Raw genomic sequence first — 15,546 nt, forward strand, 5'->3', positions numbered from 1 at the left:
GGAATTAGGTATATTTTAAATTTTGAATCCATTTTGTTACTCATACACCAAAGTGGGCGAGAACATAAAATGAAAAAGAAGGAAAAGAACAACTCTCCTTCTCACACTCATTCAGTCATTTGTATGCGCTAGAACTAATGTTTTTATTAGAGTTTAAATATGTGATAGAAATAATGATTTAATTAGAATTTAAATCTCTTGAAGAAGGTAATAAGGATTGGTGTTTTAATGGAATGAATTATAATATAATCTATGACCAAAATACTAAAGGGACTCAATTTTAAAGGGATTTCTCATTCTAGAAAGTGGTGATATCACCTCTGAAAATCTAAAAATATATTTTTTTTTAATGTATTTACGAACGCATCACAAAAGAGGTATTTTCGAAGATGCATCTTTGAAAGCATTATTTATACGTTTTAAAGGTATTTTGGAGATGTATTTCCGAAATAACCAATGACGGTGATTTTTTCAAAAGAAAATTATCAAATTTAAGTTTTGATACGGATAATAAAAATACGAATGGAATGAAATTGTTAAACAACAATAACCAAAAACAATAATAAGTAATATCAAACGATAATAAAAGATAAGCACAACGAAAACAAACAATAATATGTTGTTCAAAAAATAGTAAAATATTATACCTAAATTGTTCTGGAATAAAAAAAAGCATAGCCTACTGTGTATGCGTAATCCTCACTCCTGACCCCTCCTCCACCTCATTAGGATTAGGCATACTCAGTAGTAGTAGTCTATGTTTTATGTTTTATATTTCGTGTTGTAATATTTGGACATTCGCACTTTCAAAACAACTGTTGTATTGTATTTTGGAGTATTTTACTTAATTGTTATTTTTAATTTATTTTATCGGATAAACCGCATCAAGTTTAGTTATTTCGTTTCACTACTTTAATCAATGTAACGGCGAAATTTTTTACAAAAATGATAGATTCAGAGCAAAATTCGCAGGTGTATATTCGAAATATTTGTTTTAGGTGGTTTCAGATTTGCATATGCGAAATGACCTCTTATATTTTAATTTCAGCGTTTAAATAATAAAGGGTTAATACTATTTTACTCTCTTGTCATATAGGCCATTTTTAATTTATCCCTGTAAATTATTTTTTTGAAAACAACTTTGCCATCTCAAAATACTATGATTTTATGGGCTAAATTATTAGTATTTTAAAATGACAAGGTTGTTTTTCAAAAATAATTTTTTATAGAATAAATTAGAAATGACCTATATGACAAAGAGGTAAAATGGTAATAACCCAATAATAAAACATTGGAAAAAAATTCATTTCAAATGTATATATCCGAAACATCTTGAAAATGTGAAAAAGGTACTTCGAATATGCTTTGTATTATGGGAGTTTCAGAGATTTTTTTTCACCCTATATAAATATAAATGTGTTAAGAGATTCCCAAAACCAAATATCATTGACCCGATAAACTGCTAAACCAGCCCAAGCGAACCGAAATCACGCGGGTTAATGGGTTGGACGGTTTGGGTCGGTTTCACTTTTATGTCCAGCCCTAGAAATTACTTCATAGTTAGTCTATTTTCAGTTTTTCACATTATTGGTAGGTAAAAAAAATGAGAAAAAGAATGGCAGAGTTTGAAGACTTGCCAGAAGGATGCATCACCACCATAATATCTCGTACGACTCCAGTTGACGCCGGCAAACTCTCCGTTGTCTCTAAATCATTTCGTTCTGCCTCTGATTCCGATGCTGTCTGGAATGCCTTTCTTCCTTCCGATTCCAATTTCATCGACTCTATCATCTCACACTCTCCTTCACTCGCCAATCTTCCTACCAAAAAGTCTCTCTATCTTGCCCTCTCCGATCGCCCTATCGACAATGCTCGAAAGTTATTGTTTCTCCCAATTTCTCGATTTCTAGGGTTTATCATCATTCACTAAATTGATAATAGCAATTGAATACTTGTTGAATGCAGAGCTTTCAATTGAATAGAAAGAGTGGAAAAAAGTGTTACATGCTTGCAGCTAGATCTCTCACAATTGTTTGGGGCGATGATCAGCGCTACTGGAATTGGATTTCTACGCCTGATTCCAGGTTTGATCTTTAATTTAACTGTGTTAATTCTTACTGTTATCAATAATTAACCTCCACAGTGCTTGTTCTTGTTGGTTGAATCAAGCTATTACTGATTGCTGCTCTATAAAGCTGAGCATGTCACCTAAGTGTCACCTAAGTTATGAGCTTGAACAATTCTCTTTCCTATGTAAGTGGTCAGCTACTGTTGATTTATCCTATTTCTCTCATCATTGAAACTGATGAAAAACAACGAGGTTGAATCTGCTCTTACCTCTTGTACCGAACATCAACCGGCTTTGCTGCCATATTTTCAACATTTGTGGGTGAAACTTCCAACTCATAGATAGTGCATAGGGTTTGAACAGTCGGTGCTCAATGTGGTGTTCTATTTCTAGACCATGCCATTAGATAAATGTTTCAAAATCCATAGCTTCTCTCAAAATGAGGAGGCTGCATATTGTATGATAACTGAAAGAATCTTTTTCATTTCAAAGGATATAGCGTTGTATGAAAATATTTTCCATGTTCAGCTTTTCTCACTTTCTCTTCGTTTTTTCTTCCAAATGAATACTTATTCTTAGACCTATTCAATCTCAAAGTTAACTATACACCTGAATCCGAACCTCAATATTATGGTGATCCACCGTTAGATAATTCTCTTTATAGATAACAAACGATATCAAAATTCTGTCATAGTCAGTTATGCTTTGTTTACAGCTACCAAATTTTATTCGACGAACCTGCATTGTTAGTGTTTCTACATCTGTATAACTGTGACTGTGATGGTATGCATCACTTTCAACTTTTTCCTCGGCTGTATTCTTATCTTCTCTATCTGCTCAAATTTTGGATAGGTTCCCTGAAATTGCTAAGCTTTGTCATGTGTGGTGGTTTGAAATTCGTGGAACAATCAACACTCTTGCCTTGTCCCCAAATACTCAGTATGCAGCTTATCTTGTGTTCAAGATGATTGATGACTATGGATTTGAGAACGAAACTGTGGACTTAACCGTTGGCGTCAAAGGTGGCCATAGCAACACTAAAATAGTCTGTTTGGATCCAAATATAGATCCTAGGCCACCCATATTCGGTAGGTGGTATCATGGGAGGAGGCCGACGCCACACGATATAGTAGGATTGCAACGTCCTAGTGTGAGAAGCGATGGATGGCTGGAGATTAAGATGGGAGAATTCTTCAATTCAAACCTCGAAGAAGAAGTCGAGATGAGTGTTATGGAGATTAAGGGTAATGAGGTGAAGGAGAATTTCTTTCTCGAAGGAATAGAAGTTAGGCCTAAAGAAGACAATTAAGCAACATCACTGAACTATGCAGTGTTTTGTGTGTTGTTTCCATATTGTCTCTTGATTTGCAGTCTCTTAAGAACATTGATTAAAGTTGAACCAATGCCTTGATAGACTAGAATTTAAGTCATCATAATTGTGTGCTATCGATTTATGGTCGATGTCGCAGTTTTTTAGTTTGATTTTCTTTAATAAATCCATTTTTTTTCTACTCCAAGACAACTGCTTCTACTGCGCTGATACTATCCAGATCGTTGGATCAACCTGTAATAGCCTTAACTTTCAAGATTTGATTTAAAAGTGTTAACAACCATTGCTCTTTATAAGTATGTTATACTACGGATTCATGTTCCTAAAATGAGATATGTTTTTGTAAATTTTTCTATTATATTAAAGTATATTTAAAATGAACATTTTTATTGGATATATTTAAAAAATGAAGATAAAGTAATTATTTTTTATAGAATAATCTATAATTAACATATATATTGTCTACACTTGATTGAATAAACTTTATTAAAATCTCAAAAGTATACTAAAATATTGATATGATTCTTTAAAATTTTACTCCTCTAAACTTTTCAGTCAAACATACTCTCAAATATCTCGTATATAATAACCATTTTTTCTAAAAAAATTAATAAGGATGAAAAATTGTTTTCCTAGACAAAAATACCTTGTTTTTCAGGAAAAGACATATACACAAGGATTGAGAAATGGTTTTGGTTAAAGAAGCATAATGATGTGTTTTGAGAAATATTTTTCAATCGGACAAAGAAGACAATGTTGATGATAGTGCTTATGATATATTTTTAAAAATTTAGCTTTTCATTCCAACAAACATTGCTATTTTGGTTCTGTAATTTGTGATGCAATCAAATGATACTCATATTAGGTTATTAAATTAGAAAATTAATGGAGGGAATTGCTCCTCCCATCTTAAGTGGAGAAACACTTTAAAAAAAATTCGAAAATGTTACTGAGAATTTGAAACTACACACCTTTTTCACATCAAAACACAGATTAAATGAGCCTCATCACATTTTTTACCACAATTTAGTCTGGAGATGAAATTTCGGAGTTAGCCTATATGCATCTCATATATACCTAACAGAGACACTTATTTTGACTTAACTTAAATTCGGAGATGTATTTTCGGATTCACCCTATGCGCACTTCATACATTCATAATGGAGGCACACTCATTTTGACATGAATTTATCTAGAGATGCATCTCCGTATTCACCATAGACAGAATACGAAGACGCACTTATGAATTCATCACATACAATAAATTTTGACTTTGTTTTAGAGATACACCGATGCAATTGACCATGTATGATAGTCATACTATCATAATGAATTATATATAAATTAAACCATACATACATTTATCAATTAAGACGAAAATCCCATATATAAATGAATAAATTTGGAATCCATAATATAGTCAAAATAAATTACAAACGATAATAGTACTCCTAACATAAATACTATATATTATTGCGTATGTCGGACCCCATGTTCCTACGCACCTCTTATACTATAGCATCGACCATGCCTCAGTAAAAATGACATCTACAATGCTCCTCGTCTCAGCGTCTTGCATAAAGAATCATTTATCTATACCCACATGCGCAATATCTATGATATGTCGACATCTAGGAAACATGTCAACAAGATGATTTTCCCCAACTTGCTCCTCGTCTAGTAACTCCTGATGAGCTGGCTTAGGTGGATCAGGTCTCTTGAAGCATCTGGTTTCATATAAGGATGTGACACCCTAAAATAATACTGAATGTAACCTTATGCAGCACTCTAGTCGCTAGGAGCTCGGGTGCCTCGTGTATCATACGCTACTAAATGATTAAGGGTTCGGTGGTGTTTGACGAGTTTATGAGGTTGCATGAAGAGAAGAGAGGTTGCCTGAGGGTGGTGAGCTCGGTTCAATGTTGTTGAAGGATTCCTACGTGGTTTGAAGAAGAATGAGGGTGTGGTTCGTTAGTTGTAAGTGGTGATGGTGCGTTGGAGTGAAGGAGAAAATGGAGGATAACAACGGATTGGGAGTTCGTGAGATAGAGATGGAGGTTTTTCAATCCACTTAATGCGAAGATTATGTTGAGTCGAGATATTGTGGTTGATGAAAATTCTGCCTGGGATTGGAATTCGAGTAATTCAATCAATAAGCCATTAATGAGCTCTGACTTCGATTAAGAAACTGCTGAGGTTGAAGTTAATACAATTGTCGAAACTCCATTCGAAGTCGAAGAAGTTGCCAACATTCCTGACACAGTTGAAGTCGAATAGGGTGTGGCTGCTGCAAGCCAAAGACCTCAAAGACATCGAATTCTTCCAGCAAGACTTCAAGACTATGAAGTAGCTGGTGATGATGAAGTCACGCCAGATGGAGAATTAGGTCATTTTTCTTTACTTGCAGGGGCTGAACCAATCAACTATAGCGAGACTTTAAAGATTCAACACTGAAAGTTATCTATGGTCGAAGAGTTACAACAAATCGAAAGAAACAACACATGAGAGTTAGTTGAATTACCAGCACATAAAAAAGCTATCGACGTAAAGTGGGTGTTTAAAATGAAACACAATGTTGATGGGTCGATAGCAAGACATAATGAAAAATTAGTAGCTCGAGGATTTCTTCAAAGAGCAGGGCTCGACTACTCTGGAGTATTTGCTCCAGTAGCAAGATCGGAGACTGTTCGGCTAGTGGTAGCATTGGCATGCAGTTGAGGCTGGTCGATATTTCTTTTAGATGTGAAATTAACATTTCTGAATGGTCCTTTAGACGAAGAGGTCTATGTCACACAACCTCCAAGGTTTTTGATTTAGAAGGAAGCGAGTAAAGTATATAAGTTCCACAAAGCACTCTATGGTCTCAAGCAGGCACCTAGGACATGGAACAAGAAGATCGACTCATACTTAGTCGAATTAGGATTTATCAAATGCAAATATGAGTATGGTGTCTATGTTCAGGTTGTGGCACAAAATATAACAATCATCTGCTTATACGTCGATGACTTGCTGGTAACTGGAAATAGCTTGGAGAACTTGTCGAAGTTCAAAGAGCCGATGATGAAGGAATTTGAAATGTCGGATATGGGGCAATTATCTCATTTCCTAGGCATGGAATTTCAAATATCGAAGCAAGGTATGGTGCTACATCAAAGGAAGTATGTCAAAGAGATACTCAAGAGATTCAGAATGGATGATTCGAATCCTGCATCCTCACCTGTCGAAACAAACTTGAAGTTGGAGAAGCATGGAGAGGAAGACAAAGTCTCTGAGATATGTGTGCAACAGACGACCTGATATAGGTTTTGCTGTCGGATTAGTGAGCAGATACATGAGTGAACCAAGAGAACACATGAAGGCTGCAAGAAGAATTCTAAGATACTTAAAAGGATCGATAGAGTATGGAATTCTATTTCAACAAAATTCTAAAGACAAAGAAGTAACAGTCACTTGTTTTTCAGATGTTGATTGATGTGGAGATAAGGAAGATCGAAGAAGCACAACTGGATATTTCTTTCAAGTAATTGGTGCTCCAATTTCATGGTGTTCGAAGAAACAACCTGTGGTGGCATTATCATTGTGTGAAGCTGAATATATAGCAGGATACTATGCTACATGTCAAGCAATTTGGATCAGATTGGTACTTGAAGAAATGGAGGTCAAAGTAAAGAAACCTCTTGTGGTACAAATCGACAACAATTCATCCATAAATCTGGCGAAGAATCCAATTTTGCATGGAAGTAGGAGTAAACATATCGAAGCTAGATTTCACTTCTTGAGGGAAAAGGTAAATCGAGGTGAACTTGAAGTTAGGCATTGCTCGAGTGAAGCACAGTTGGCCGACATTTTCACCAAATGATTGAAGATCGACAGATTCCTAAATTTGAGAAAGATATTAGGAATAATTCAGATTGACTCTTTTTAGAGTTGTGTCGACGACTTGGATTATAAGGGGTATGTTGAGATATTATTGGGATTTGTTGAGATAGTATTGGGGTTTATATTATTAAAATATAATATCAAATCAAATCTAATCCCAATAATATCTCAACATTATGATGGGTGGTTCGTCGGTGAAGGTGAAGCAAGGAGGGTGGTTAAGAACGCCGGTTGTTGACTGTGAGTGAGGAAGTGTTTTCCTGTGATGGTGTTGAAATAAAATGAATGGGCAAGGAGTTTTGGTTGGTGGTTTGGAGATTACTGATCAGAAGAGATAGATGGTTGACATGGGGAAAAGGAGATAATGGATCAGGAGCGGTGTTGCTGCTGAGGCGCGGTGAGGATAAATGAAGAAGATAAACGGCGATGGGATGTGATGGAAGGAGTTTCAAGAGGGTGGTTGTAATTGTTAAGGGCGACTGATGGTGATGATGCACACAGTGGAGGTGAACTGAAGGGTTTAAAGGTGTAAGTGGTTGAACGAAGGAAGAGAGATATGGTGCTAATGGCTGCCGATGGAGGGAGTAGTACGAGAGAGAGAGAGAGAGAGAGTCTCCATGAGGAAGAAAAAGATAGTCCCTCACCTTTTTTCGTTTTTATTTTTTTTATTTTTCTGAAATGTGAGAGATGAGTGGTGCATCCGCTCCACCCTCTCAAATCTATAGGTCCGCTCATCATCTCTTTCCTCAACTTGTCTTAAATACCAAAATTCTGGAGTTTTATTTGATAGAAAATTTCCATTGTGCCCTTAGTAATGTGTAGATATATTTTATGATATATTTTTGTTAATTTGTAATATTAAAAATAAACAAAAATCTAAATTAAATCTAAACAAAAAAATATTATTTTATGCTTTAACTCCTAACTTAATCATTTTTATTTTGATATTTTATAGAAAGTGCGATATAAAAAATAAAACAAATATTTAAAGAAAGTTTTTATTCTTGGGCAAAATTAGGATACGACAAAGAGGATAAGATGGAACTTGCTTTCGAGTTTGCTCACAACATGTTCAAAGTTGGTACTATCTTTATCCTTTTCTTTGCTTGATGGGATCCTTTCAAGGAAAGAGATACCTGGAAATGAAGGGTTGAAGCTATGGAGTTGAGGTGCACCTACCTCTAGAAGGAGCTTCTTACTCAATAGGAGGAAGTTAAGACCAAAAATTCTTTGCAAGAGGCGGTGAAGTTACATGGTTCCCCTTCCGCTCTGGAAACTCGTGGGAGCAAGTTGAAGGATGCCCTTAAAGAGGCAGAAAAATGGTATACGCTTGCTTCTAATCTCTATTTAGGAGAAGACCCGTCAGATGGAGAAGCATCAGAAAGCCCCTCTTCAGGCGCCCGAGGCCCATGACGAGGCCTTGAGAACTCTCCAGGACGAGGTGGTCGATCTGCAACAGGCGCTTCATAATTCTCTTCAGCAAACTATAAGGAATTTGATTGGAGTCCGTGAGCGAGTTGTTTATGAATTGTTGTAACTTTGAAGTTTTCTCTTTTATCCTGTGAAATCTTTATTCACTTTAGAGTTAGGGTCGGACCTCCGACGTTCAACGACATTAGCGTGATATCTGTTTCGGGAGTGAGAGCCTTTATTGACGTACTTTATGAAAGAAACAACACATTTGACTGTAACGAGATGGCAAACGTTCCTATGAAATTTTCTTGCTTTTCCAAATCGATTCGTTAGATGACGTCAGCTACCATTTTTGGTTACTGCCTTTTCTTATTATTTTTAGCGTTTGTTGTAGTAGTGTATTAATTCATATATCATATTTGGCAATTTGTTTTCCTTTCTCGGGCGATTCTTGGGATTAGCAGGGTCGACATCATGTGGTCATATTTTGTACTATGTTCCGTATCACAGAGGATCGTTCCCCGGGGTGGGATCTCCATCCCTTCTGTCGAGTCTTGGTTCAGATCGAGGTGGATGTCTCTAGGCTCTATCACCTACGTCCTTGAATTGGCTAGGTTCGAGGGGGTGCTCCAGTTACATAGAAGTGTGTTTAATAGGCCTTAGAATCAAATAAATGCATTAAGTCTATATCGGGTATACAATAGACTCAGAGTACACTTAATCCCTATCAGAATTGCATAAATGTGTTAAGTCTGTATCGAAGACGTACTCATTCATTTTATCTTCAGTCCCTTATTTTGGGCGTTCTAACAAAAAGAGACAAAGAAGCATATAGCGGAGATTATATATATATATATATATATATATATATATATATATATATATATATATATATATATATATATATATATATATATATATATATATAATGAATTAAACTTGTTACAGATAAATAAATAAAGAAGTAACGCTTATTTACCACGGTAAACACTGTCAATGTAATTCATCTATTTTTTGAACATTTTTCCATATACTTACTTATTCTATTGAAAGCATATATACTTATGGTAAGTTGTTATTTTGATTTGAATATTTTAAGAATTTGTGAGAGGATGGAAGAGAGATGTCAAAAATATGTGACTGCAAAAACTGTATTCGAATACATTATCATGAATTGTAATTAATTTCGACCTTTGTAGTATTTATGAAAATTGTGAAAACTCTTGGCAGAGAGCTATCATAAAGAAAGATATTATCTTAAATAGTGTTATTTGTCTTTGTCAATTAAATTGATTTTAAGAAATTTTTACTACATTTCTTTTATTTTGAATTTCAAGAATAAAATAAGAAATATTGTCAATATTTTTATGTAGAGAAATTTATCTTTTTTTTGTAATTTTAAGTTAATAATGAAATAATAATGATAATATATATTTTAGAAAAATTAAAATTTAATTTATTTTTATTTTATGAATTTTTTTATTAGATATCGTTTTAATTTTATCTAGCAAAATTTATCATTTATTTTGAATTTAATAACAAAATATAAGACAATATAATTTTGGGTTAAATATGTTTGTGGTCCCTATAAATATCTTAACTTTTGCTTTTAGTCCCTCTAAGATTTTTCTTCAAACAATGGTCATTCTAAAGTTTCTGTCCCGATTTTTTATCTATGCCGTCTATTTGCTCTAACGGAAGCTGACGTCTAATATTAATTTTTATTGAGTTCAAGTCCTACAAAATCTTTATTTTTAAATATTAATTTTTTTCTCAATCTCATAATTATATTTTTCTTCTTTGTCTATGATTATGTAATATAATTAAATCTATATGATTACTGATCATTTTTAAAAAGAGTAAATCATTTCAAATTTTAACAGTTATATCTAAAATTTTACATTTGTATTTGATATTGTCTAAGTGTTATGACATTAAGACTCATTCATGTGTTATCACATTAACAAATACTTTATTGCAATTTTTTTTATTTCATGATTATTATTTGAAGATTCTAAATTACTACATATTTTTTAGTTATTTACACAATATCATAATTAAATTACCTGTCCTCAAAATTCACGCTTTTGAAACTGCAAAACATGGTGAAATTGACTATGAAATAGTTGGTAAGTTTGATGAGGTTTACCCGTTCTCAATACTTGCTCTATTTTGCAATTGTGTTCTTGACCTATCTTAACTTTTATTTGGATCATTATTTTAACTTAGAACCTAAATTTCATACTACTAATATCTTATTAGTAAAATTTTTTGTTAAATGGTTAATTTCCATTTTATATATGCAATTTGGTCAAACTTTTTTACTTCACTTTCAAAAAATACTACACCATAAATAATACATGTGGACCGCCCAGGTCTCTGACTAATACAAATTAATAATTTAAAAGAAAAAGATAAAAAATTAATATTACGACAAAAGCTCTCCATTATCATTTGTTTCTATTTTTTAAATTCCAATAGTAGAAGGGGTTTCCTTCTTCGAGAAATACTTGCATGGACACGAACCTAAATCTAATTTTTTAGGCACAACCAATAAAAAGAGAGAGAATATAAATTTATTTAATATTAATTTCGTTTTTAATTGACATCATGGGGGTGGTTGAGATAAAAGAGGAGAGAGACAATTTAATTTTTAATTTTTAATTAATAAAAAAAATATGATTGGTTGTGTGTAAATACAGATGGTATGGTTGTGTTCATCTAAGTATTTTCCTCCTTCTTCGGTTCTTCCTCCTTCCCCCGCTTTCCTTTCCCTTTCCATTTCGGTAATGAAATTACTTAAAAGTTACGTCTATTTTCAGTTTTTCACATCATTGATAGGTAAAAAAAAAGAAAAGAAAAAAAGAATGGCAGAGTTTGAAGACTTGCCAGAAGGATGCATCACCACCATAATATCTCGTACGACTCCAGTTGACGCCGGAAAACTCTCCGTCGTCTCTAAATCTTTCCGTTCTGCCTCTGATTCCGATGCTGTCTGGAATGCCTTTCTTCCTTCCGATTCCAATTTCATTGACTCTATCATCTCTCACTCTCCTTCACTCGCCAATCTTCCTACCAAAAAGTCTCTCTACCTTGCCCTCTCTGATCGCCCTATCATCATCGACAATGCTCGAAAGGTATTGTTTCTCCCAATTTCTCGATTTCTAGGGTTTATCATCATTCACTAAATTGATATTAGCAATTGATTACATTGAAATGCAGAGCTTTCAATTGAATAGAAGGAGTGGAAAAAAGTGTTACATGCTTGCGGCTAGATCTCTCACTATCGTTTGGGGTGATGATCAGCGCTATTGGAATTGGACTGCTATGCCTGATTCCAGGTTCGCTCTTAACTTTCTCTTACATTATTATGTATAATTTTTTTTTTGGTAATGAAACAAATTACTCAGATTAGATGCACATATATTTGTAATGTTGTAACTTGTAAGTGTTCTATATTTTTGATATCATCGGTCTCAGTGTATCTGTGTCGTGTTAGATGTTTGGGTCAGACTTTTTTTTTTTTTGGCTTTATACCACCGGTTTAGTCCGGTTCGAGGGCGAGTTCTGGCATCTAGTGGTTCCATCCCCCTCCCCCTCCCGATCGCAGTTGTGGGGATCGAACCGTGGTTCTCCCTACCAAGTCCAGCGCCAATCACCACTGGACCAACTAACGATTGGTGTGTTTGGGTCAGACTCTGCTTCGTAGCATTTATAGCTTTAGATTTCGGTTGCCCAATTTTCTTTTGCTTCTTTTTCTCACTTTTATAGGTTTGTTCAGCTTCTCCCTTGTATGTTTTAGCATTGTTCTTTCTGCGTTCTTACAGAATTGTTCATTCTATTTCCTTGAATATTTCATATTTGTTTATGGTCTTATGGAAGATGCCGTAACTCCGCCCCTTCCATTATTTTCTCTACCATTCTTCCAATATCTTTAGGATTTTTCTCAAGTTTATGATTGTGGCAGCCAATATTTCACCAAACTCGAGGCCATTTTAGAATAATAGAATTACTAAAAGCTCCACAGTGCTTGTTCTTGTTGGTTGAATCAAGCCATTATTAATTGCTCTATAAAGCTGAGCATGTCACCTAAGTTATGAGCTTGAAATATTCGCTGTCCAATGTAAGTGGTCAGCTACTGTTGGTTGATCATATTTCTCTCATCATTGAAACTGGTGAATCTTCCAAATCATAGATAGTGCATAGGGTTTCTTCAGTTGGTGCTCTAGTTCTAAACCATGCCATTAGATAAATGTTTCAAAATCCATAGCTTCCCTCAAAATGAGAAGGATACATATTGTATGATATAACTGAAAGAATAATTTTTCATTTCAAAGGATATACAATTTTATGAAAATGTTTTCCATATTCACCTTTTTTCACTTTCTCTTCGTTTTTTCTTCCAAATGAATACTTATTCTTAGACCCATTCAATCCACCATTAGATAATTCTTCTTATAGATAACAAACGATATCAAAAGTCTATCATAAGTTATGCTTTGTTTACATCTACCAAATTTTAATTGAAGAAGCTGCATTGTTAGTGTGTCTACACCTCTGTATAACTGTGACTGTGATGGTATGCTTCACTTTCAACTTTTTCCTCGGCTGTATTCTTATCTTTACTATTTGCTCAAATTTTGGACAGGTTCCCTGAAATTGCCCATCTTTGTCATGTGTGGTGGTTTGAAATTCGTGGAATAATCAACACTCTTGCCTTATCCCCAAATACTCAATATGCAGCTTATCTTGTGTTCAAGATGATTGATGCCTATGGATTTGAGAACGAAACTGTGGACTTAACTGTTGGCGTCAAAGGTGGCCATAGCAACACTAAAATAGTCTGTTTGGATCCAAACATAGAACCTGGGCCACGCATAGGTAGGTGGTATCATGGGAGGAGGCCGAGGCCACACAACATAATAGGATTGCAACGTCCTAGTGTGAGAAACGATGGATGGCTGGAGATTAAGATGGGAGAATTCTTCAATTCAAGCCTCGAAGATGAAGTCGAGATGAGTGTTATGGAGACAAAGGGTAATGGGGTGAAGGAGAATTTCTTTCTTGAAGGAATAGAAGTTAGGCCTAAAGAAGACAATTAAGCAACATCACTAAACTATGCAGTGTTTTGTGTCTTGTTTCATATTGTCTCTTGATTTGCAGTCTCTTAAGAACATTGATTAAAGTTGAACCAATGCCTTGATAGACTAGAAGTTAAGTATCATAATTGTGTGCTATCGATTTATGGTCGATGTCGCAGTTTTTTAGTTTGGTTTTCTTTAATAAAACCAATTTTTTTTGTTTTTTCTAGCATCTTTACTGCACCTGTCTTAATAGTGATAATATTCAAATTTCTACTCCAACACAACTGCTTCTACTGCGCTAATACTATCCAGATGGTTGGATCAACCCGTAATAGCCTTGACTTTCAACCGTTGCTCCTTACAAGTATGTTATACTACGGATTCATGTTCTTAAAATGAGATATGTTTTTGTAAAATTTACTATTATATTGAAGTATATTTAAAATGAATATTTTTATTGGATATATTTTAAAAATGAAGATAAAATAATTTTTTTTAAAAATAATCTATAGCTAACATGTATATAGTCTACACCTGATTGAATAAACTTTATTAAAATCTCAAAAGTATACTAAAATATTGATATGATTCTATAAAATTTTTCTCTAAAACTTTTCAGTCAAACATATTCTCAAACATCTCGTATATAATAACCATTTTTCCTAAAAAAGTTAATAAGGATGAAAAATTGTTTTCCCAGACAAAAATACCTTGTTTTTTCAGGTAAAGACATATACACAAGGAAGGGTTCAGGGTTGAGAAATTGTTTTGGTTAAAGCAGCATAATGATGGGTTTTGAGAAATATTTTTTCAATTGAACAAAATGATGATGTAGAATGCTTATGATATGTCTTAAAAAACTTAGCTTTTCATTCCAACAAACATTGCTACTTTGGTTCTGTAATTTGTTATGCAATCAAATGATACTCATATTAGGTTATTAAATTAAGAAATTAATGGAGGGAATTGCTTCACCCCTCCTAAGTGGTGGAGAAACACCTTAAAAAAATTGAAAAATGTTCTTAAGAATTTGAAATTGTGTTAAAACACACCCTTTTTACATCAAAACATCAAAAAACACAATTTAAATGAGTCACACCATATATTTTCCTGAGAGTTTAGTTTGGAGATGCACTTTTAGAATCAGTCTATATGCATCTCATACATACCTAATTTGAGACACTCATTTTGACTTAAATTAAATTCGGAGATGCATTTTCAGATTCATCCTATACGCACCTCATTCATTCTTAACGGATGCACACTCATTTTGGCATAAATTTATCCAGAGATGCACTTATGTATTCACCATAGACAAAATACGAAGATGCACTTATGTATTCTCTAGAAACACTAAATTTTGACTTTGTTTTAGAGATACACCCCTTACTTATATTCATATCCATACAATGTATATTTATATATTTTAATTTAGAAAATTTCTTTGGCTACCTCCCAACCTTCTAGTCCACCTCTGGTGAAAAACCCAAACTACCCCTGACTTCGGAAATGCATTTTCGAAATGCAAGAAAAATGTGTTTTTGGAGATGCATCTCCGAAAGCGCCTCTTTTTTTTGAAAAAATTGTCTTATTTCGGAAGTTCATTTCCGAAAACAGCATTTCGGAAGTTCATTTCCGAAATACTGCGCGTTTTGCAGATTAAGCAAAACAGCCCCCCTCCCCCAATTCATTTACCCTAATCTTCTTCCAAACTCAACCCTAAAGAGATTTTTCTGCAAACCACTTCCAAGCTACATCAAAGGCTCCATCTA

The 15,546-nt window shown here is 34.1% G+C and overlaps 2 protein-coding genes across 2 annotated transcripts; both read left to right on the forward strand.

The window, feature by feature from the left end:
- Positions 1 to 1,550: 1,550 nt before the first annotated feature.
- LOC131644220 (F-box protein PP2-B10-like) lies at positions 1,551 to 3,803 on the forward strand. Its single transcript, XM_058914665.1, has 4 exons — positions 1,551 to 1,878; position 1,911; positions 1,966 to 2,084; positions 2,921 to 3,803. Exons 1-4 carry the CDS (start codon positions 1,604 to 1,606, stop codon positions 3,375 to 3,377), a joined length of 852 nt encoding a protein of 283 aa, XP_058770648.1. The 5' UTR covers positions 1,551 to 1,603; the 3' UTR covers positions 3,378 to 3,803.
- Positions 3,804 to 11,437: 7,634 nt separating this feature from the next.
- On the forward strand, positions 11,438 to 14,003 carry LOC131644218 (F-box protein PP2-B10-like). Its single transcript, XM_058914662.1, has 3 exons — positions 11,438 to 11,827; positions 11,913 to 12,031; positions 13,339 to 14,003. The coding sequence occupies exons 1-3, from the start codon at positions 11,480 to 11,482 to the stop codon at positions 13,790 to 13,792; spliced, it is 921 nt and encodes a 306-aa protein (XP_058770645.1). The 5' UTR covers positions 11,438 to 11,479; the 3' UTR covers positions 13,793 to 14,003.
- Positions 14,004 to 15,546: the final 1,543 nt, after the last annotated feature.

Source organism: Vicia villosa, linkage group LG1 (genome assembly GCF_029867415.1).
Source record: "Vicia villosa cultivar HV-30 ecotype Madison, WI linkage group LG1, Vvil1.0, whole genome shotgun sequence".
Lineage (NCBI taxonomy): Eukaryota > Viridiplantae > Streptophyta > Magnoliopsida > Fabales > Fabaceae > Vicia > Vicia villosa.